This window comes from Notolepis coatsorum (genome assembly GCF_963971535.1).
Source record: "Notolepis coatsorum genome assembly, chromosome: 5".
Lineage (NCBI taxonomy): Eukaryota > Metazoa > Chordata > Actinopteri > Aulopiformes > Paralepididae > Notolepis > Notolepis coatsorum.
Window position 1 is genome coordinate 52,476,817 of NC_140169.1, and position 24,469 is coordinate 52,501,285.

Below are 24,469 nucleotides of genomic sequence, written 5' to 3' on the forward strand. Positions count from 1 at the left end.
GAGCTCGCAAAAGGGCAAATACCGCCGCCTACGCCTTCCAGCCGGTATTGCACTCCATTAGGAATGATGTCGTTTATTTTCTGGGCCGATCTGAGCCGTGCGGGCGGTTTAAATACTCCGGCAGGACGAGCGTTTACAACGATACATCTGCAAGGCTGGTCCCCCCCCCCCCCCCCTTCATATGCAATGCCGGACAACGTGGGACGGACCTCCGCGAGCAGCATTTGGAATGGCGATCAGATAATTGGATTATTTTTCTTGCATTACATCAGAGACAAGGTAAGAACACTATATATCCAATCTTGCGTTAATCTGATATTTCTTTCTCCCGCAATCGAAGCTGTGTGTGTGGACTGTGTGTGTGCTGTTTACCGTTGGCTGCGGTGGGGGGGGGGGCGAGTCAATCAAGTTATACGTGTTTTAGTTGATTGTTATCCTTACTTGTCTTATTGTTATGATTGCCTTTTTCTTTGCTAATGTCTGTATGTAACTCGACGTGACTGTAAATGAGGGAAACCTCAGTTGCCTTTTCGAGTTTAAATAAAGGTTTGAAATAAAACTGGTGTGCTTGGCAGGTCTAGACTCACTAACACCTGACCGTGTGCTTGGCAGGTCTAGACTCACTAACACCTGACCGTGTGCTTGGCAGGTCTAGACTCACTAACACCTGACCGTGTGCTTGGCAGGTCTAGACTCACTAACACCTGACCGTGTGCTTGGCAGGTCTAGACTCACTAACACCTGACCGTGTGCTTGGCAGGTCTAGACTCACTAACACCTGACCGTGTGCTTGGCAGGTCTAGACTCACTAACACCTGACCGTGTGCTTGGCAGGTCTAGACTCACTAACACCTGACCGTGTGCTTGGCAGGTCTAGACTCACTAACACCTGACCGTGTGCTTGGCAGGTCTAGACTCACTAACACCTGACCGTGTGCTTGGCAGGTCTAGACTCACTAACACCTGACCGTGTGCTTGGCAGGTCTAGACTCACTAACACCTGACCGTGTGCTTGGCAGGTCTAGACTCACTAACACCTGACCGTGTGCTTGGCAGGTCTAGACTCCCTGGACGGCGACCTGAAAGGCACGTACTACGCCCTGAAGAACATGACGGATGAGGAACAGAACAAGCTGATCGATGACCACTTCCTGTTCGACAAGCCCGTGTCTCCACTGCTGCTGGCGTCCGGCATGGCCCGCGACTGGCCCGACGGCAGGGGCATCTGGTGAGTCCACTGCCCCCCCGACCAGCTGACCACCTCAGACCCGCCCCCTGACCACCTCAGACCCGCCCCCTGACCACCTCAGAACTACTCCCTGACCACCTCAGAACTTCCCTCTGTGTCGGTGCCTTAAAAACCTCCTTTTTATGGAAAAAAGCTGTGTGCATCATTTTAAAACATAGTGCTTACTAGAGGTGGGAGGAAAACGCATAAAAAAAGCCTAATCAACAAAGTCTTGGTCAACTAAGACGAAACTGGTTCTTTGAGGAAGAGGTGGCTGTTTCGACAGAGTAATTAAAAAGAATTATTAAAAAAAATTTATAGACAATGTGCATTAATCACTAATCATTGTTACATGAAAATATGTTTGCACCAGATTTAGCAGAAGCTAATTTCCATCTGTAGTCTTATCCAAAACACATGAAATACAAACAGTGGAAGAGTTCAAAATATACACAACACGTAAAATGCCACACAACATGCACAGGACACACAGCATAAAGAGTGCAAAATACATACACGTAGAAATGAAACATAACATGCACATACACACAGCACAGTGCCAAACATAATCATCTATTCTTGACACTTATGCAAGACAGAATGCAAAAGTACAAAGTAGGGATGTCCGATATTATCGGACGATATTGGCATTAAAATGTAATATCGGAAATTATCGGTATCGGTTTAATTTTTTATTTTTTTTATTTAACCTTTATTTACCCAGGCAAGCAAGTAAGAACAAATTATTGTTTTATTTATTGTCAAAAGTATGCATAATGTTGTGTTAATTCCACGACAAGAGATATGTGAATGAATGAATGAATGAAAACTTTATTTAACAGATTGCAGAATGGGTACAATACAATACGGCTCAATACACACAATTGTTAAGGGGATGCAAACCAGAGAAAGACGTTTGTCTTGTTTACATCAGGGTCCCACATTTTCAATTCATATATTGAATGTAATGTTAATTACCTGAAATGATTCAGTTTTTTGGGGGGGGGATATCGGTATATCGGATATCGGTAAAGAAGCCAATATCGAACATCCCTAATATATACACAAGAAGTCAGACAGCACCACCTAGTGTTGGCAACATTGGTGACTTGGTAATAGACGGTGCTCCTCCTCCTCCTCCTCCTCCTCCTCCTCCTCCTCCTCCTCCGTCAGGCACAACGACAACAAGACCTTCCTGGTGTGGGTGAACGAGGAGGACCACCTGCGTGTGATCTCCATGCAGAAGGGAGGCAACATGAAGGAGGTGTTCAATCGCTTCTGCACCGGCCTCACCAAGGTACTGTTTACACCCTGACTGACACCATACAGGCCTCACCAAGGTACTGTTTACACCCTGACTGACACCATACAGGCCTCACCAAGGTACTGTTTACACCCTGACACCATACAGGCCTCACCAAGGTACTGTTTACACCCTGACACCATACAGGCCTCACCAAGGTACTGTTTACACCCTGACTGACACCATACAGGCCTCACCAAGGTACTGTTTACACCCTGACACCATACAGGCCTCACCAAGGTACTGTTTACACCCTGACTGACACCATACAGGCCTCACCAAGGTACTGTTTACACCCTGACTGACACCATACAGGCCTCACCAAGGTACTGTTTACACCCTGACTGACACCATACAGGCCTCACCAAGGTACTGTTTACACCCTGACACCATACAGGCCTCACCAAGGTACTGTTTACACCCTGACTGACACCATACAGGCCTCACCAAGGTACTGTTTACACCCTGACTGACACCATACAGGCCTCACCAAGGTACTGTTTACACCCTGACTGACACCACACAGGCCTCACCAAGGTACTGTTTACACCCTGACTGACACCATACAGGCCTCACCAAGGTACTGTTTACACCCTGACACCATACAGGCCTCACCAAGGTACTGCTTACACCCTGACTGACACCATACAGGCCTCACCAAGGTACTGTTTACACCCTGACTGACACCATACAGGCCTCACCAAGGTACTGTTTACACCCTGACACCATACAGGCCTCACCAAGGTACTGTTTACACCCTGACTGACACCATACAGGCCTCACCAAGGTACTGTTTACACCCTGACTGACACCATACAGGCCTCACCAAGGTACTGTTTACACCCTGACTGACACCATACAGGCCTCACCAAGGTACTGTTTACACCCTGACTGACACCATACAGGCCTCACCAAGGTACTGTTTACACCCTGACTGACACCATACAGGCCTCACCAAGGTACTGTTTACACCCTGACTGACACCATACAGGCCTCACCAAGGTACTGCTTACACATATTTTTTTTGGAAGTTCTACTACTATCCTATGTAAAAAAAAAACAGAAATAAAATCATTAATTCAAATCAATCCATGCTTTGTTACTAACCACAGATGGCGCCGCTATGCCCGGTCGCCTGTCTGTTCGCTCCGTCGAGATTGTGCTTACTTTTGTTAATATTTATAGTTTTAAGAGTTTTGTCTGTACCAACAGTAGGTGCATTTAATGTGTATGACCGTCAGTCACTTATAGACATCGGATTACGGGAAACTTACCGATTGGATTACTCCCTGAATCAGCTTTCCGAACCGCAGCAATGGCCTTTGGAAATTCTCAGAACAATGGGACCAGATCCTGATCCCAGGAACAAAGGAATCACCAGGCGGCAAGGGAAGAGAGCTGGGATCCGTAACAGGCTGAGATCCAGAAGACACCGAACACCACTACCCAGTATATTGCTAGCCAATGTACAATCAATTGACAATAAACTGGATGACATCCGAGCAAGGATTCAATACCAAAGAGACGTTAGAGATTGTAACGTTCTCTGCTTCACCGAGACGTGGCTGACGCCGGACGTCCCAGACCACGCCATAAAACCGGCCGAACACTTCTTCATCCACCGCAAGGACAGATCAGCATTGTCCGGCAAACAACGTGGAGGAGGTATTGCCTTCATGTTTAACAACAATTGGAGCGATCCAGCTAACGTGAAGGAATTATCGAACCACTGTTGCCCAGACCTGGAATATATAACCATCAAGTGTCGTCCTTTCTTCCTCCCGAGGGAGTTAACGGCGATCATCCTTGTAGGAGTGTATATTCCACCGCAAGCCAGCAATAGTGCCGCGCTCTCCAGGCTTCACGACGAGGTAAACAAACTCCAGGCAGCGAACGTTAATGCCGCCATCATAGTTGTGGGTGATTTCAATAGCGCCAATCTGAGAAAGGTATTACCTGACTTCTATCAGCATGTGACTTGTAACACCAGAGGCGGTAACATCCTAGATCACTGTTACACGCAATTCAAAGGTGGATACAAGGCTCATTCTGCTAGTGGCTTTGGTAAATCAGATCACGCGTCCATTTTCCTTTCACCAAAGTACAAACAAAGAATCAAAAGCACTCCCGTAGTCTCGCGAGAGGTGCAGAAATGGGATTTGACGTCAGAGGAGACGCTACAGGCTGCGTTTGACTGCACAGACTGGAGCGTGTTCCGCGACACAGATAACATTCATGTCTACACGGAGACAGTGCTGGACTATGTTCGTACTATGGTGGAAGAAACAATCCCCACTACCAAAATGAGAGTTTACCCAAATCAAAAACCCTGGGTAGACAAATCCGTCCGTGAAGCTCTGAGAGCGCGCACCAAAGCATACAACGACGGCCTAGTGGCAGGCAACATGAATGACCACAAGGTGGCGCGATACAACGTAAGGAGGACAGTGACAGGCCAAACGACGCTACAAGGATAAAATTGAACTCCAGTTTGAACAGGCTGACTCTAGAGCTATGTGGCAGGGGCTCAAAACGATGACAGACTACAAGCGCCTCCCTCAAACTGAACAGTGACATCTCCTTAGCAAATGACCTCAATACCTTCTATGCGAGGTTTGATGCTGGTAATAACAACACCAGCCCACAAGCCACGGCAATGGGGGGGGGGGGGTCGGCTGCTGATGGAGACGCAGTGTTCAGGGTAACAGAGCATGAGGTGAGGCGGACCTTTAAAAAAGTGAATATCAGGAAGGCAGCAGGTCCGGACGGCATCCCCGGCCGCGTCCTAAAAGTCTGTGCCGACCAACTGGCACCAGTATTCACTGACATATTTAACCTGTCCTTAGAACAGGCTGTCATCCCCACCTGCCTGAAGAAGTCCACTATTATCCCTGTACCCAAAAAATCCAAGCCTGCTTGCCTCAACGACTAACGCCCTGTAGCTCTCACCTCCATAGCCATGAAGTGCTTTGAGAAGCTAGTAAAGGGCTACATCTGCTCCTCCCTCCCAATCAACATGGACCCCCTGCAATTTGCATACCGCCCCAACAGGTCCACGGAGGACGCCATAGCCCATGTGCTGCACACAGCAGCATCACACCTGGACAAGAGGCAGGGGAACTATGTGAGAATGCTATTCATCGACTACAGCTCGGCATTCAATACCATAGACCCCTCCATACGCATAGCCAAGCTCAGGGACCTGGGCTTGAACTATGACCTCTGCCAGTGGGTCTTGGACTTCCTGACTGGCAGACCCCAGGTGGTGAGAGCAGGCAACTGCACCTCCTCAGCCATCACCCTCAACATAGGGGCCCCCCAGGGCTGTGTTCTGAGTCCCCTCCTCTACTCCCTGTACACACACGACTGTGTGGCTCAGCGGAGTAGCAATACAATCATCAAATTTGCTGACGACACAGTGGTGGTGGGCCTGATCTCTGCCAACGACGAGAGGGCCTACCTGGAAGAGGTCAAGGTCCTGGCGGGATGGTGCCAGGAAAACAGCCTCTCCCTGAACGTCAGCAAAACAAAGGAGATGATTGTGGACTTCAGGAGGTCGGGGGTCAAGGACTACAGCCCCCTCAGCATCGACGGGGCACCGGTTGAGAGAGTCAACAGCTTTAAGTACCTCGGAGCCTACATATCCGAGGACTTGACATGGACCACACACATTGACAGTGTTGTGAAGAAGGCACGACAACGCCTCTACTTCCTCAGGCGCCTAAGGAAGTTCCAAGTCAGTGAGAAGATCCTTAAGAACTTCTACTCATGTACAATAGAGAGCATCTTGACTGGCAACATCACCTCCTGGTTTGGGAATAGCACTGCACAAGACCGAAGCAGACTACAAAGAGTGACACGTTCAGCCGAACGCACAATTGGAGGGGGGCTCCCCACCCTCCAGAACATTTACAACAAGCGTTGCAAGGGCAAGGCTAAGAGAATCATTAAAGACTCCAGTCACCCGAACAACGGCCTCTTTGAACTGCTGCGGTCAGGCAAGCGATACCGGAGTCTCAAGGCAAGCACAGAAAGACTCAGAAGAAGCTTCTATCCCCAGGCCATCAGGCTGCTAAACGAACAATGAACACTACACAACAACAACCACCAAACGCACATAGCACACACATCCACACGCACACACTCACTTTAAACAAACACACTGTAGCACCCACTCCACACACTTTATAGCACACACCCACTTTAAACAAACACACTGTAGCACCCACTCCCCACACTTTATATTTATTGATGAAGGATTGCACTACAACTCGTACACCTTACTGTAAATTGTACCTAAATTGTACCTCATCCCATTTCTGCTTTGCACTATATAGTACTGTACATTAGTACACTGCATAGTATTGTATATTATATGGTAACTCAGAACATTGTACATATGTCTATACCGAACACTGTGACCTCATTTTCTTCTTCTAAATTACATGCTATACTATGTTATTTGATACTATCTTGTCTAGCACAGTCTCTGGAGCGTAACAGTAAGAAGCATTTTGTATGAAAGTATTCTGTACTTCTGTATGACAACTATTAAAGAAACTTGAAACTTGAAACACAGTTCTGACCCCCTCCCCCCGCGCAGATCGAGTCCCTGTTCAAGGACAAGGGTCACGAGTTCATGTGGAACGAGCACCTGGGCTACGTCCTCACCTGCCCCTCCAACCTGGGCACCGGGCTGCGCGCCGGAGTGCACGTCAAGCTGCCCAGCGTCAGCAAGCACGAGAAGTTCGAGGAGATCCTCAAGAGGCTGAGGCTTCAGAAGCGCGGCACAGGTACAAATACATAACCAATGCTACTGTTGTAACCTTTAGGCACAGGTACAAATACATAACCAATACTACTGTTGTAACCTTTAGGCACAGGTACAAATACATAACCAATACTACTGTTGTAACCTTTAAACACAGGTACAAATACATAACCAATACTACTGTTGTAACCTTTAAGCACAGGTACAAATACATAACCAATACTACTGTTGTAACCTTTAGGCACAGGTACAAATACATAATCAATACTACTGTTGTAACCTTTAGGCACAGGTACAAATACATAACCAATACTACTGTTGTAACCTTTAGGCACAGGTACAAATACATAACCAATACTACTGTTGTAACCTTTAGGCACAGGTACAAATACATAACCAATGCTACTGTTGTAACCTTTAAACACAGGTACAAATACATAACCAATACTACTGTTGTAACCTTTAGGCATAGGTACAAATACATAACCAATACTACTGTTGTAACCTTTAGGCACAGGTACAAATACATAACCAATACTACTGTTGTAACCTTTAAGCACAGGTACAAATACATAACCAATGCTACTGTTGTAACCTTTAGGCACAGGTACAAATACATAACCAATGCTACTGTTGTAACCTTTAGGCACAGGTACAAATACATAACCAATACTACTGTTGTAACCTTTAGGCACAGGTACAAATACATAACCAATGCTACTGTTGTAACCTTTAAGCACAGGTACAAATACATAACCAATACTAGTGTTGTAACCTTTAGGCACAGGTACAAATACATAACCAATACTACTGTTGTAACCTTTAGGCACAGGTACAAATACATAACCAATGCTACTGTTGTAACCTTTAGGCACAGGTACAAATACATAACCAATGCTACTGTTGTAACCTTTAGGCACAGGTACAAATACATAACCAATACTACTGTTGTTGTTATGGTTTGTAACCGACCCCAATCGCACAACACAAGACAGGTATGAGGGTAAGCCAAGAAACGGGCATTTATTGAAACAAAGGGAAAACGGCACTGTCCCTTTAAGGGAGAAACACAAAATACTGGAAATAACAAGAGGGGAAGGAACAGGCTAAGGGAACGCTAGGGGAAGGTTAAGGGAACACTAAGGGAAGGCTAAGGGAACGCTAGGGGAAGGTTAAGGGAACACTAAGGGAAGGCTAAGGGAACGCTAGGGGAAGGTTAAGGGAACACTAAGGGAAGGCTAAGGGAACGCTAGGGGAAGGTTGGAAGAAACAGGGAGGAACTAGGAGGACCGGACGGGAGGACTAGGAGGAACTAGAGAGGGGAGAACTAGGGACAGAGGGACAGGTACTGGGGGACATAGGGAACAGGTTCTGGGGAACAGAGGGCCAGGTTCTGGTGACAGAGGGACAGAGGCCCGCGGAGGCGGGCTGGGGACGAGGAGGACTAGAAAGGGGAGAACAGGGACAGAGGCCCGCGGAGGCGGGCTGGGGACAGGGAGGACTGGGAGGACTGGTGGGAAACATCAGGGCCGCTCTGCAGAACTCTCTCGGCAGATCTCCGAGGTGGGTAACAGCGGCCGAGAGGGAGAGAGGAGAGGGTTAAAGTACAAAGGGGAAAACAGAGCAGATGCAGGAGAGGTGACTAGTCCAAATACAAAAGTTATCAAAGTAAAAACTATCTTCGTGTAAAATACACAAAGAGCAAAGTTCCAAAAACAATCCAAAAGTGAATACTATCTTCGGTGTGAACAAACACACAGTGGGGGATGTAACGTCCAAAATAATATCCCAGTGAAAACAAACAGAGGCACACGCTGGGTGAGTGACTGTCTGATAAAAAGGTGGTTATCTTCAGTGTTAAGAAACACACGAAAACGGAGATGATCAAGACAGTCAAATAAACTCACTCAGACGTAATGCGTATAATGCGTAAAGGAGCTGGAACAGCAGCGGGGCGAGGGCGTCGCCACCGGGGAGCCGGCTGTCCGAGCCGAGGTCAGAGTGGTGCGCCACTGCTTGGAGTGCGCGCCGGAACCGAGAGACGCATCTGGGGTGCGTCTGCGTGGAGGAGTGTGCCAAGCTTGGAGGTCTGGATGATGCGCGTCTGTGCGCTGGTACGGAGGAGCGTGCCAAGCTCGAAGGTCTGGAAGATGCGCGTCTGTGCGCTGGTACGGAGGAGCGTGCCAAGCTCGAAGGTCTGGAAGATGCGCGTCTGTGCGCTGGTACGGAGGAGCGTGCCAAGCTCGAAGGTCTGGAAGATGCGCGTCTGTGCGCTGGTACGGAGGAGCGTGCCAAGCTCGAAGGTCTGGATGATGCGCGTCTGTGCGCTGGTACGGAGGAGCGTGCCAAGCTCGAAGGTCTGGAAGATGCGCGTCTGTGCGCTGGTACGGAGGAGCGTGCCAAGCTCGAAGGTCTGGAAGATGCGCGTCTGTGCGCTGGTACGGAGGAGCGTGCCAAGCTCGAAGGTCTGGAAGATGCGCGTCTGTGCGCTGGTACGGAGGAGCGTGCCAAGCTCGAAGGTCTGGAAGATGCGCGTCTGTGCGCTGGTACGGAGGAGCGTGCCAAGCTCGAAGGTCTGGATGATGCGCGTCTGTGCGCTGGTACGGAGGAGCGTGCCAAGCTCGAAGGTCTGGAAGATGCGCGTCTGTGCGCTGGTACGGAGGAGCGTGCCAAGCTCGGAGGCCTGGAAGATGCGCGTCTGCGCGCTGGTCTGGATGTGCGTCAGGTCGATAGCTGCGTGGGGGTCTGAAGTGGATCACTGGGATGCCTCCCGTGGAAGTCTAGGGAGCGCAGACCAGTCTCCCCCTCAGGCAACGGCGACAGCAGGCGAAGGCTGGAGCAACATCTCTACGCCGGAGAATCAAAACAGCATAGGCAGAACAGAGGACCTCCCGAAGGAGTCTTGATGTTTGAGAATATGATACGGCATGTTTACAACACGACCCCACGCCGAAACGAGGGGAAGAGCCCTGGTATTTAAAGCCCACAGGGGAACTAATTAGCCTGCCACCACAGGTGCGAGAGGTAATTGATAATCGAACTAAAAGTGTGAGTTCGGCACCAGACCAATCAAACACATAATGACAGGTAGTCCAGGTGTGGCCACTGAGAGTAAACGAGAGTAAAGAACGAGAGGGTGGGGGCTAGAGAGAGTGAGTGAGAAGGGAATTCCTAAACAGTAGGCTTAAAGAAAACAGAGAAAGTTGGTGAGCAGCGGACAAAACCTCACAGTACCCCCCCCTCAACGGGAGCCACCCGGCGACCCAAAAAAAATACAGACAGAGTGGCAGGGGGCAAAACAAGGCAAAAACAAAAGGTACTGGCCAAGCCAGCAGGGGAAGCCACCACAAGAGTGGGGCTAGCAAAAGAAACAGGGTCGCCGAGGGGTAACTAGGGTAGCAGAGGGGCAACTGGAGGAGCTGAGGGGTAACCAGAGGAGCTGAGGGGTAACTAGAGGAGCAGAGGGGTAACCAGAGGAGCCGAGGGGTAACTAGAGGAGCAGAGGGGTAACCATGGTAGCACCGGGAAAAGGACTAGCAGAGGGAAGGTTAGCTGCCAGGGCACTGATAGCTACAGGGCCTATGCTAGCTGTACTGCTACATCAACATAGAGGCTGCGCAAGCTGCCGGAGCTAGGCTAGCAGAGGGAAAGGGTAGCTGCCAGGGCACTGATAGCTACAGGGCCTATGCTAGCTGTACTGCTACATCAACATAGAGGCTGCGCTAGCTGCCGAGCTAGGCTAGCAGGGGGAAAGGGCAGCTGCCAAGGCACTGATAGCTACAGGGCCTATGCTAGCTGTACTGTTACATCAACATAGAGGCTGCGCTAGCTGCCGAGCTAGGCTAGCAGGGGGAAAGGGTAGCTGCCAAGGCACTGATAGCTACAGGGCCTATGCCAGCTGTACTGCTACATTAACATAGAGGCTGCGCTAGCTGCCGGAGCTAGGCTGGCAGACAGGGCTGGACCAGCATGAGAGAACAAGCTAGCTGGAAGGACAGTCCTAGCTGTGTGAGATAAACTGACCTTGCTAGCTGAAAGGGCAGTCCTAGCAGTGGGAATACTGACCTTGCCAGCTGAAAGGGCAGTCCTAGCAGTGGGATAAACTGACCTTGCTAGCTGAAAAGGCAGTCCTAGCAGTGGGAGCAAACTGACCATGCTAGCTGAAGGGGCAGTCCTAGCAGTGGGAGAGAAACTGACCTTGCTAGCTGAAAGGGCAGTCCTAGCAGTGGGAATACTGACCTTGCTAGCTGAAAGGGCAGTCCTAGCAGTGGGAATACTGACCTTGCTAGCTGAAAGGGCAGTCCTAGCAGTGGGAGAAAACTGACCCTGCTAGCTGAAGGGGCAGTCCTAGCAGTGTGAGATGCTACACAAAAAAGTGGAGGCCATGCAGAGGGACCGGGTTAGCTGCTTGGGCCTGGCTAGCTACAGGGCCTATGCCAGCTGCAAGGCTGCATTAACATAGAGGCTGTGCTAACAGCAGGGGCCAAGCTAGCAGACCGGGGCCATGCAGAGGGAATTGGGTTAGCTGCCTGGCATGGCTAGCTACAGGGCCCATGCCAGCAGCAAGGGCTGCATAAAACATAGAGGCTGTGCTAGCAGCCGGGGCTAAGCTAGCAGACTGGGGCTCTGCTGAGGGACTGGGTTAGCTGCCAGGGCAAGGCTAGCTACAGGGCCTATGCCAGCAGCAAGGGCTGCATAAACATAGAGGCTGTGCTAGCAGCCGGGGCAAGGCTAGCAGACAGGGGCCATGCTGGTAGTAGAGGCCTAACAAGCTGCAGGGGGGTCAAACAGGGCTAACAGGGAAGCCAACAGGGCTAACAGGGGAGCTAACAGGCTAACAGGGGAGCTAAACTGGGCTAACAGGGAAGCCAACAGGGCTAACAGGGGAGCTAACAGGGGAGCTAGAGGGGAACTAGAGGGAACAAGAAAAAAAAGGCAAACTCAACATACACCGTCTGTGCTGGCTGGGGTCGTCGATTTGGTGGGGTCGTACTGTTATGGTTTGTAACCGACCCCAATCGCACAACACAAGACAGGTATGAGGGTAAGCCAAGAAACGGGCATTTATTGAAACAAAGGGAAAACGGCACTGTCCCTTTAAGGGAGAAACACAAAATACTGGAAATAACAAGAGGGGAAGGAACAGGCTAAGGGAACGCTAGGGGAAGGTTAAGGGAACACTAAGGGAAGGCTAAGGGAACGCTAGGGGAAGGTTAAGGGAACACTAAGGGAAGGCTAAGGGAACGCTAGGGGAAGGTTAAGGGAACACTAAGGGAAGGCTAAGGGAACGCTAGGGGAAGGTTGGAAGAAACAGGGAGGAACTAGGAGGACCGGACGGGAGGACTAGGAGGAACTAGAGAGGGGAGAACTAGGGACAGAGGGACAGGTACTGGGGGACATAGGGAACAGGTTCTGGGGAACAGAGGGCCAGGTTCTGGTGACAGAGGGACAGAGGCCCGCGGAGGCGGGCTGGGGACGAGGAGGACTAGAAAGGGGAGAACAGGGACAGAGGCCCGCGGAGGCGGGCTGGGGACAGGGAGGACTGGGAGGACTGGTGGGAAACATCAGGGCCGCTCTGCAGAACTCTCTCGGCAGATCTCCGAGGTGGGTAACAGCGGCCGAGAGGGAGAGAGGAGAGGGTTAAAGTACAAAGGGGAAAACAGAGCAGATGCAGGAGAGGTGACTAGTCCAAATACAAAAGATATCAAAGTAAAAACTATCTTCGTGTAAAATACACAAAGAGCAAAGTTCCAAAAACAATCCAAAAGTGAATACTATCTTCGGTGTGAACAAACACACAGTGGGGGATGTAACGTCCAAAATAATATCCCAGTGAAAACAAACAGAGGCACACGCTGGGTGAGTGACTGTCTGATAAAAAGGTGGTTATCTTCAGTGTTAAGAAACACACGAAAACGGAGATGATCAAGACAGTCAAATAAACTCACCCAGACGTAATGCGTATAATGCGTAAAGGAGCTGGAACAGCAGCGGGGCGAGGGCGTCGCCACCGGGGAGCCGGCTGTCCGAGCCGAGGTCAGAGTGGTGCGCCACTGCTTGGAGTGCGCGCCGGAACCGAGAGACGCATCTGGGGTGCGTCTGCGTGGAGGAGTGTGCCAAGCTTGGAGGTCTGGATGATGCGCGTCTGTGCGCTGGTACGGAGGAGCGTGCCAAGCTCGAAGGTCTGGAAGATGCGCGTCTGTGCGCTGGTACGGAGGAGCGTGCCAAGCTCGAAGGTCTGGAAGATGCGCGTCTGTGCGCTGGTACGGAGGAGCGTGCCAAGCTCGAAGGTCTGGAAGATGCGCGTCTGTGCGCTGGTACGGAGGAGCGTGCCAAGCTCGAAGGTCTGGATGATGCGCGTCTGTGCGCTGGTACGGAGGAGCGTGCCAAGCTCGAAGGTCTGGAAGATGCGCGTCTGTGCGCTGGTACGGAGGAGCGTGCCAAGCTCGAAGGTCTGGAAGATGCGCGTCTGTGCGCTGGTACGGAGGAGCGTGCCAAGCTCGAAGGTCTGGAAGATGCGCGTCTGTGCGCTGGTACGGAGGAGCGTGCCAAGCTCGAAGGTCTGGAAGATGCGCGTCTGTGCGCTGGTACGGAGGAGCGTGCCAAGCTCGAAGGTCTGGATGATGCGCGTCTGTGCGCTGGTACGGAGGAGCGTGCCAAGCTCGAAGGTCTGGAAGATGCGCGTCTGTGCGCTGGTACGGAGGAGCGTGCCAAGCTCGAAGGTCTGGAAGATGCGCGTCTGCGCGCTGGTCTGGATGTGCGTCAGGTCGATAGCTGCGTGGGGGTCTGAAGTGGATCACTGGGATGCCTCCCGTGGAAGTCTAGGGAGCGCAGACCAGTCTCCCCCTCAGGCAACGGCGACAGCAGGCGAAGGCTGGAGCAACATCTCTACGCCGGAGAATCAAAACAGCATAGGCAGAACAGAGGACCTCCCGAAGGAGTCTTGATGTTTGAGAATATGATACGGCATGTTTACAACACGACCCCACGCCGAAACGAGGGGAAGAGCCCTGGTATTTAAAGCCCACAGGGGAACTAATTAGCCTGCCACCACAGGTGCGAGAGGTAATTGATAATCGAACTAAAAGTGTGAGTTCGGCACCAGACCAATCAAACACATAATGACAGGTAGTCCAGGTGTGGCCACTGAGAGTAAACGAGAGTAAAGAACGAGAGGGTGGGGGCTAGAGAGAGTGAGTGAGAAGGGAATTCCTAAACAGTAGGCTTAAAGAAAACAGAGAAAGTTGGTGAGCAGCGGACAAAACCTCACAGTTGTAACCTTTAGGCACAGGTACAAATACATAACCAATGCTACTGTTGTAACCTTTAGGCACAGGTACAAATACATAACCAATACTACTGTTGTAACCTTTAGGCACAGGTACAAATACATAACCAATACTACTGTTGTAACCTTTAGGCACAGGTACAAATACATAACTAATACTACTGTTGTAACCTTTAAGCACAGGTACAAATACATAACCAATACTACTGTTGTAACCTTTAGGCACAGGTACAAATACATAACCAATACTACTGTTGTAACCTTTAGGCACAGGTACAAATACATAACCAATGCTACTACTGTTGTAACCTTTAAGCACAGGTACAAATACATAACCAATACTACTGTTGTAACCTTTAAGCACAGGTACAAATACATAACTAATACTACTGTTGTAACCTTTAAGCACAGGTACAAATACATAACCAATACTACTGTTGTAACCTTTAGGCACAGGTACAAATACATAACCAATGCTACTACTGTAACCTTTAAGCACAGGTACAAATACATAACTAATACTACTGTTGTAACCTTTAAGCACAGGTACAAATACATAACCAATACTACTGTTGTAACCTTTAAGCACAGGTACAAATACATAACCAATACTACTGTTGTAACCTTTAAGCACAGGTACAAATACATAACCAATACTACTGTTGTAACCTTTAAGCACAGGTACAAATACATAACCAATACTACTGTTGTAACCTTTAGGCACAGGTACAAATACATAACCAATACTACTGTTGTAACCTTTAGGCACAGGTACAAATACATAACCAATACTACTACTGTTGTAACCTTTAGGCACAGGTACAAATACATAACCAATACTACTGTTGTAACCTTTAAGCACAGGTACAAATACATAACCAATGCTACTGTTGTAACCTTTAGGCACAGGTACAAATACATAACCAATACTACTGTTGTAACCTTTAAGCACAGGTACAAATACATAACCAATACTACTGTTGTAACCTTTAAGCACAGGTACAAATACATAACCAATACTACTGTTGTAACCTTTAGGCACAGGTACAAATACATAACCAATACTACTGTTGTAACCTTTAAGCACAGGTACAAATACATAACCAATACTACTGTTGTAACCTTTAAGCACAGGTACAAATACATAACCAATACTACTGTTGTAACCTTTAGGCACAGGTACAAATACATAATCAATACTACTGTTGTAACCTTTAGGCACAGGTACAAATACATAACCAATACTACTGTTGTAACCTTTAGGCACAGGTACAAATACATAACCAATACTACTGTTGTAACCTTTAGGCACAGGTACAAATACATAACCAATACTACTGTTGTAACCTTTAAGCACAGGCACAAATACATAACCAATACTACTGTTGTAACCTTTAAGCACAGGTACAAATACATAACCAATACTACTGTTGTAACCTTTAAGCACAGGTACAAATACATAACCAATACTACTGTTGTAACCTTTAAGCACAGGTACAAATACATAACCAATACTACTGTTGTAACCTTTAGGCACAGGTACAAATACATAATACTACTGTTGTAACCTTTAAACACAGGTACAAATACATAACCAATACTATTTTTTTTTTTTTTTTTTGTCTTTTTCCCCCTCCATTTTCCTCCGATTTTCTCCCATCCCAATGTTAGTCGTATGCCAATTCCCAGTCCCTTCCTGGTCGCTGCGCTTTACCCCCCACAGTCAGATCATTTGGGAGAGTGGAGGCTACCACGTGCTTCCTCCGACACACGTCCAGCCAATCACCGCTTCTTTTCACCTGGCAGCGCGGATTCTCATTGAGAGGGCGTAGCGTGTGGGAGGACCAAACTATCCCCCTCACGTCCAATCCGCGCTTAGCAGGCGCCCCGACCGAACTGTAGGAGTCGCTGTTTACAACGACCCGGACCCACCCCGCCAGCTTCTCCCACCCTCTGATACAGCCAATTGTATCAGTGCAGACGGCCAGCCAAGCTGGTGACAACCCCGGAGCTGTGAGCTGGATTCGAACAGGCGAACCAAGCTCACAGCTCCGGGGCTGGTGACGAACGCAATCTCCGCTCGACCACCTAACCGCCTCCAATACTACTGTTGTAACCTTTAGGCACAGGTACAAATACATAACCAATACTACTGTTGTAACCTTTAGGCACAGGTACAAATACATAACCAATACTACTACTGTTGTAACCTTTAAGCACAGGTACAAATACATAATACTACTGTTGTAACCTTTAAACACAGGTACAAATACATAACCAATACTACTGTTGTAACCTTTAAACACAGGTACAAATACATAACCAATACTACTGTTGTAACCTTTAGGCACAGGTACAAATACATAATCAATACTACTGTTGTAACCTTTAAACACAGGTACAAATACATAACCAATACTACTGTTGTAACCTTTAGGCACATGTACAAATACATAATACTACTGTTGTAACCTTTAAACACAGGTACAAATACATAACCAATACTACTGTTGTAACCTTTAAGCACAGGTACAAATACATAATACTACTGTTGTAACCTTTAAACACAGGTACAAATACATAACCAATACTACTGTTGTAACCTTTAAGCACAGGTACAAATACATAATCAATACTACTGTTGTAACCTTTAAGCACAGGTACAAATACATAATCAATACTACTGTTGTAACCTTTAGGCACAGGTACAAATACATAACCAATACTACTGTTGTAACCTTTAAGCACAGGTACAAATACATAACCAATACTACTGTTGTAACCTTTAAGCACAGGTACAAATACATAACCAATGCTACTGTTGTAACCTTTAGGCACAGGTACAAATACATAACCAATACTACTGTTGTAACCTTTAGGCACAGGTACAAATACATAATCAATACTACTGTTGTAACCTTTAAACACAGGTACAAATACATAACCAATACTACTGTTGTAACCTTTAGGCACAGGTACAAATACATAACCAATACTACTGTTGTAACCTTTAAACACAGGTACAAATACATAACTAATGCTACTGTTGTAACCTTTAGGCACAGGTACAAATACATAACCAATACTACTGTTGTAACCTTTAAGCACAGGTACAAATACATAACCAATACTACTGTTGTAACCTTTAGGCACAGGTACAAATACATAACCAATACTACTGTTGTAACCTTTAAACACAGGTACAAATACATAACCAATACTACTGTTGTAACCTTTAAGCACAGGTACAAATACATAACCAATACTACTGTTGTAACCTTTAGGCACAGGTACAAATACATAACCAATACTACTGTTGTAACCTTTAAACACAGGTACAAATACATAACTAATGCTACTGTTGTAACCTTTAGGCACAGGTACAAATACATAACCAATACTACTGTTGTAACCTTTAGGCACAGGTACAAATACATAACCAATGCTACTGTTGTAACCTTTAGGCACAGGTACAAATACATAACCAATACTACTGTTGTAACCTTTAGGCACAGGTACAAATACATAACCAATACTACTGTTGTAACCTTTAAGCACAGGTACAAATACATAACTAATACTACTGTTGTAACCTTTAGGCACAGGTACAAATACATAACCAATGCTACTGTTGTAACCTTTAAACACAGGTACAAATACATAACCAATACTACTGTTGTAACCTTTAAGCACAGGTACAAATACATAACTAATACTACTGTTGTAACCTTTAAGCACAGGTACAAATACATAACCAATACTACTGTTGTAACCTTTAAGCACAGGTACAAATACATAACCAATACTACTGTTGTAACCTTTAAGCACAGGTACAAATACATAACTAATACTACTGTTGTAACCTTTAAACACAGGTACAAATACATAACCAATACTACTGTTGTAACCTTTAAGCACAGGTACAAATACATAACCAATACTACTGTTGTAACCTTTAAGCACAGGTACAAATACATAATCAATACTACTGTTGTAACCTTTAAGCACAGGTACAAATACATAACCAATACTACTGTTGTAACCTTTAAGCACAGGTACAAATACATAACCAATACTACTGTTGTAACCTTTAAACACAGGTACAAATACATAACCAATACTACTGTTGTAACCTTTAGGCACATGTACAAATACATAATACTACTGTTGTAACCTTTAAACACAGGTACAAATACATAACCAATACTACTGTTGTAACCTTTAAGCACAGGTACACATACATAATACTACTGTTGTAACCTTTAAACACAGGTACAAATACATAACCAATACTACTGTTGTAACCTTTAAGCACAGGTACAAATACATAATCAATACTACTGTTGTAACCTTTAAGCACAGGTACAAATACATAATCAATACTACTGTTGTAACCTTTAGGCACAGGTACAAATACATAACCAATACTACTGTTGTAACCTTTAAGCACAGGTACAAATACATAACCAATACTACTGTTGTAACCTTTAAGCACAGGTACAAATACATAACCAATGCTACTGTTGTAACCTTTAGGCACAGGTACAAATACATAACCAATACTACTGTTGTAACCTTTAGGCACAGGTACAAATACATAATCAATACTACTGTTGTAACCTTTAAACACAGGTACAAATACATAACCAATACTACTGTTGTAACCTTTAGGCACAGGTACAAATACATAACCAATACTACTGTTGTAACCTTTAAACACAGGTACAAATACATAACTAATGCTACTGTTGTAACCTTTAGGCACAGGTACAAATACATAACCAATACTACTGTTGTAACCTTTAAGCACAGGTACAAATACATAACCAATACTACTGTTGTAACCTTTAGGCACAGGTACAAATACATAACCAATACTACTATTGTAACCTTTAAACACAGGTACAAATACATAACCAATACTACTGTTGTAACCTTTAAGCACAGGTACAAATACATAACCAATACTACTGTTGTAACCTTTAGGCACAGGTACAAATACATAACCAATACTACTGTTGTAACCTTTAAACACAGGTACAAATACATAACTAATGCTACTGTTGTAACCTTTAGGCACAGGTACAAATACATAACCAATACTACTGTTGTAACCTTTAGGCACAGGTACAAATACATAACCAATGCTACTGTTGTAACCTTCAGGCACAGGTACAAATATATAACTAATACTACTGTTGTAACCTTTAAGCACAGGTACAAATACATAACCAATACTACTGTTGTAACCTTCAGGCACAGGTACAAATACATAACCAATACTACTGTTGTAACCTTTAGGCACAGGTACAAATACATAACCAATGCTACTGTTGTAACCTTCAGGCACAGGTACAAATATATAACTAATACTACTGTTGTAACCTTTAAGCACAGGTACAAATACATAACCAATGCTACTGTTGTAACCTTCAGGCACAGGTACAAATATATAACTAATACTACTGTTGTAACCTTTAAACACAGGTACAAATACATAACCAATACTACTGTTGTAACCTTTAGGCACAGGTACAAATACATAACCAATACTACTGTTGTAACCTTTAAGCACAGGTACAAATACATAACTAATACTACTGTTGTAACCTTTAGGCACAGGTACAAATACATAACCAATACTACTGTTGTAACCTTTAAGCACAGGTACAAATACATAACCAATACTACTGTTGTAACCTTTAAGCACAGGTACAAATACATAACCAATGCTACTGTTGTAACCTTTAAACACAGGTACAAATACATAACCAATGCTACTGTTGTAACCTTTAGGCACAGGTACAAATACATAACTAATACTACTGTTGTAACCTTTAAGCACAGGTACAAATACATAACCAATACTACTGTTGTAACCTTTAGGCACAAGTACAAATACATAACTAATACTACTGTTGTAACCTTTAAACACAGGTACAAATACATAACCAATACTACTGTTGTAACCTTTAAGCACAGGTACAAATACATAACCAATACTACTGTTGTAACCTTTAGGCACAGGTACAAATACATAATCAATACTACTGTTGTAACCTTTAAGCACAGGTACAAATACATAACCAATACTACTGTTGTAACCTTTAAGCACAGGTACAAATACATAACTAATACTACTGTTGTAACCTTTAAGCACAGGTACAAATACATAACCAATACTACTGTTGTAACCTTTAAGCACAGGTACAAATACATAACCAATACTACTGTTGTAACCTTTAAGCACAGGTACAAATACATAACCAATACTACTGTTGTAACCTTTAAGCACAGGTACAAATACATAACCAATACTACTGTTGTAACCTTTAAGCACAGGTACAAATACATAACTAATACTACTGTTGTAACCTTTAAACACAGGTACAAATACATAACCAATACTACTGTTGTAACCTTTAAGCACAGGTACAAATACATAACCAATACTACTGTTGTAACCTTTAAGCACAGGTACAAATACATAACCAATACTACTGTTGTAACCTTTAGGCACAGGTACAAATACATAACCAATACTACTATTGTAACCTTTAAACACAGGTACAAATACATAACCAATACTACTGTTGTAACCTTTAAGCACAGGTACAAATACATAACCAATACTACTGTTGTAACCTTTAGGCACAGGTACAAATACATAACCAATACTACTGTTGTAACCTTTAAACACAGGTACAAATACATAACTAATGCTACTGTTGTAACCTTTAGGCACAGGTACAAATACATAACCAATACTACTGTTGTAACCTTTAGGCACAGGTACAAATACATAACCAATGCTACTGTTGTAACCTTCAGGCACAGGTACAAATACATAACCAATACTACTGTTGTAACCTTTAGGCACAGGTACAAATACATAACCAATACTACTGTTGTAACCTTTAAGCACAGGTACAAATACATAACTAATACTACTGTTGTAACCTTTAGGCACAGGTACAAATACATAACCAATGCTACTGTTGTAACCTTTAAACACAGGTACAAATACATAACCAATGCTACTGTTGTAACCTTTAGGCAGAGGTACAAATACATAACTAATACTACTGTTGTAACCTTTAAGCACAGGTACAAATACATAACCAATACTACTGTTGTAACCTTTAGGCACAAGTACAAATACATAACTAATACTACTGTTGTAACCTTTAAACACAGGTACAAATACATAACCAATACTACTGTTGTAACCTTTAAGCACAGGTACAAATACATAACCAATACTACTGTTGTAACCTTTAGGCACAGGTACAAATACATAACCAATACTACTGTTGTAACCTTTAAGCACAGGTACAAATACATAACCAATACTACTGTTGTAACCTTTAAGCACAGGTACAAATACATAACTAATACTACTGTTGTAACCTTTAAGCACAGGTACAAATACATAACCAATACTACTGTTGTAACCTTTAAGCACAGGTACAAATACATAACCAATACTACTGTTGTAACCTTTAAGCACAGGTACAAATACATAACCAATACTACTGTTGTAACCTTTAAGCACAGGTACAAATACATAACCAATACTACTGTTGTAACCTTTAAGCACAGGTACAAATACATAACTAATACTACTGTTGTAACCTTTAAACACAGGTACAAATACATAACCAATACTACTGTTGTAACCTTTAAGCACAGGTACAAATACATAACCAATACTACTGTTGTAACCTTTAAGCACAGGTACAAATACATAATCAATACTACTGTTGTAACCTTTAAGCACAGGTACAAATACATAACCAATACTACTGTTGTAACCTTTAAGCACAGGTACAAATACATAACTAATACTACTGTTGTAACCTTTAAGCACAGGTACAAATACATAACCAATACTACTGTTGTAACCTTTAGGCACAAGTACAAAACATAACCAATACTACTGTTGTAACCTTTAGGCACAGGTACAAATACATAACCAATACTACTGTTGTAACCTTTAGGCACAGGTACAAATACATAACCAATACTACTGTTGTAACCTTTAAGCACAGGTACAAATACATAACCAATACTACTGTTGTAACCTTTCGGCACAGGTACAAAACATAACCAATACTACTGTTGTAACCTTTAGGCACAGGTACAAATACATAACCAATACTACTGTTGTAACCTTTAAACACAGGTACAAATACATAACCAATACTACTGTTGTAACCTTTAAGCACAGGTACAAATACATAACCAATACTACTGTTGTAACCTTTAAGCACAGGTACAAATACATAACCAATACTACTGTTGTAACCTTTAAGCACAGGTACAAATACATAACTAATACTACTGTTGTAACCTTTAAACACAGGTACAAATACATAACCAATACTACTGTTGTAACCTTTAAGCACAGGTACAAATACATAACCAATACTACTGTTGTAACCTTTAAGCACAGGTACAAATACATAATCAATACTACTGTTGTAACCTTTAAGCACAGGTACAAATACATAACCAATACTACTGTTGTAACCTTTAAGCACAGGTACAAATACATAACCAATACTACTGTTCTAACCTTTAAGCACAGGTACAAATACATAACCAATACTACTGTTGTAACCTTTAAACACAGGTACAAATACATAACCAATACTACTGTTGTAACCTTTAAGCACAGGTACAAATACATAACCTATACTACTGTTGTAACCTTTAAGCACAGGTACAAATACATAATCAATACTACTGTTGTAACCTTTAAGCACAGGTACAAATACATAACCAATACTACTGTTGTAACCTTTAAGCACAGGTACAAATACATAACCAATACTACTGTTGTAACCTTTAGGCACATGTACAAATACATAATACTACTGTTGTAACCTTTAAACACAGGTACAAATACATAACCAATACTACTGTTGTAACCTTTAGGCACATGTACAAATACATAATACTACTGTTGTAACCTTTAAACACAGGTACAAATACATAACCAATACTACTGTTGTAACCTTTAAGCACAGGTACACATACATAATACTACTGTTGTAACCTTTAAACACAGGTACAAATACATAACCAATACTACTGTTGTAACCTTTAAGCACAGGTACAAATACATAATCAATACTATTGTTGTAACCTTTAAGCACAGGTACAAATACATAATCAATACTACTGTTGTAACCTTTAGGCACAGGTACAAATACATAACCAATACTACTGTTGTAACCTTTAAGTACAGGTACAAATACATAACCAATACTACTGTTGTAACCTTTAAGCACAGGTACAAATACATAACCAATGCTACTGTTGTAACCTTTAGGCACAGGTACAAATACATAACTAATACTACTGTTGTAACCTTTAAACACAGGTACAAATACATAACCAATACTACTGTTGTAACCTTTAAGCACAGGTACAAATACATAACCAATACTACTGTTGTAACCTTTAGGCACAGGTACAAATACATAATCAATACTACTGTTGTAACCTTTAAGCACAGGTACAAATACATAACCAATACTACTGTTGTAACCTTTAAGCACAGGTACAAATACATAACTAATACTACTGTTGTAACCTTTAAGCACAGGTACAAATACATAACCAATACTACTGTTGTAACCTTTAAGCACAGGTACAAATACATAACCAATACTACTGTTGTAACCTTTAAGCACAGGTACAAATACATAACCAATACTACTGTTGTAACCTTTAAGCACAGGTACAAATACATAACCAATACTACTGTTGTAACCTTTAAGCACAGGTACAAATACATAACTAATACTACTGTTGTAACCTTTAAACACAGGTACAAATACATAACCAATACTACTGTTGTAACCTTTAAGC

General features: G+C 44.2%; 1 protein-coding gene across 1 annotated transcript in view; it reads left to right on the plus strand.

The window, feature by feature from the left end:
- Positions 1-24,469, plus strand: part of LOC311228185 (creatine kinase, testis isozyme-like) — a gene marked incomplete at its 5' end in the record, with an annotated part of 75,326 nt that overhangs the window by 22,799 nt on the left and 28,058 nt on the right. The window contains 3 exons of the mRNA XM_084314097.1: positions 1,057-1,228; positions 2,402-2,525; positions 7,135-7,324. Coding sequence (XP_084170223.1) covers positions 1,057-1,228; positions 2,402-2,525; positions 7,135-7,324 — 486 coding nt within the window. The remainder of the gene's footprint in view (positions 1-1,056; positions 1,229-2,401; positions 2,526-7,134; positions 7,325-24,469) is intronic.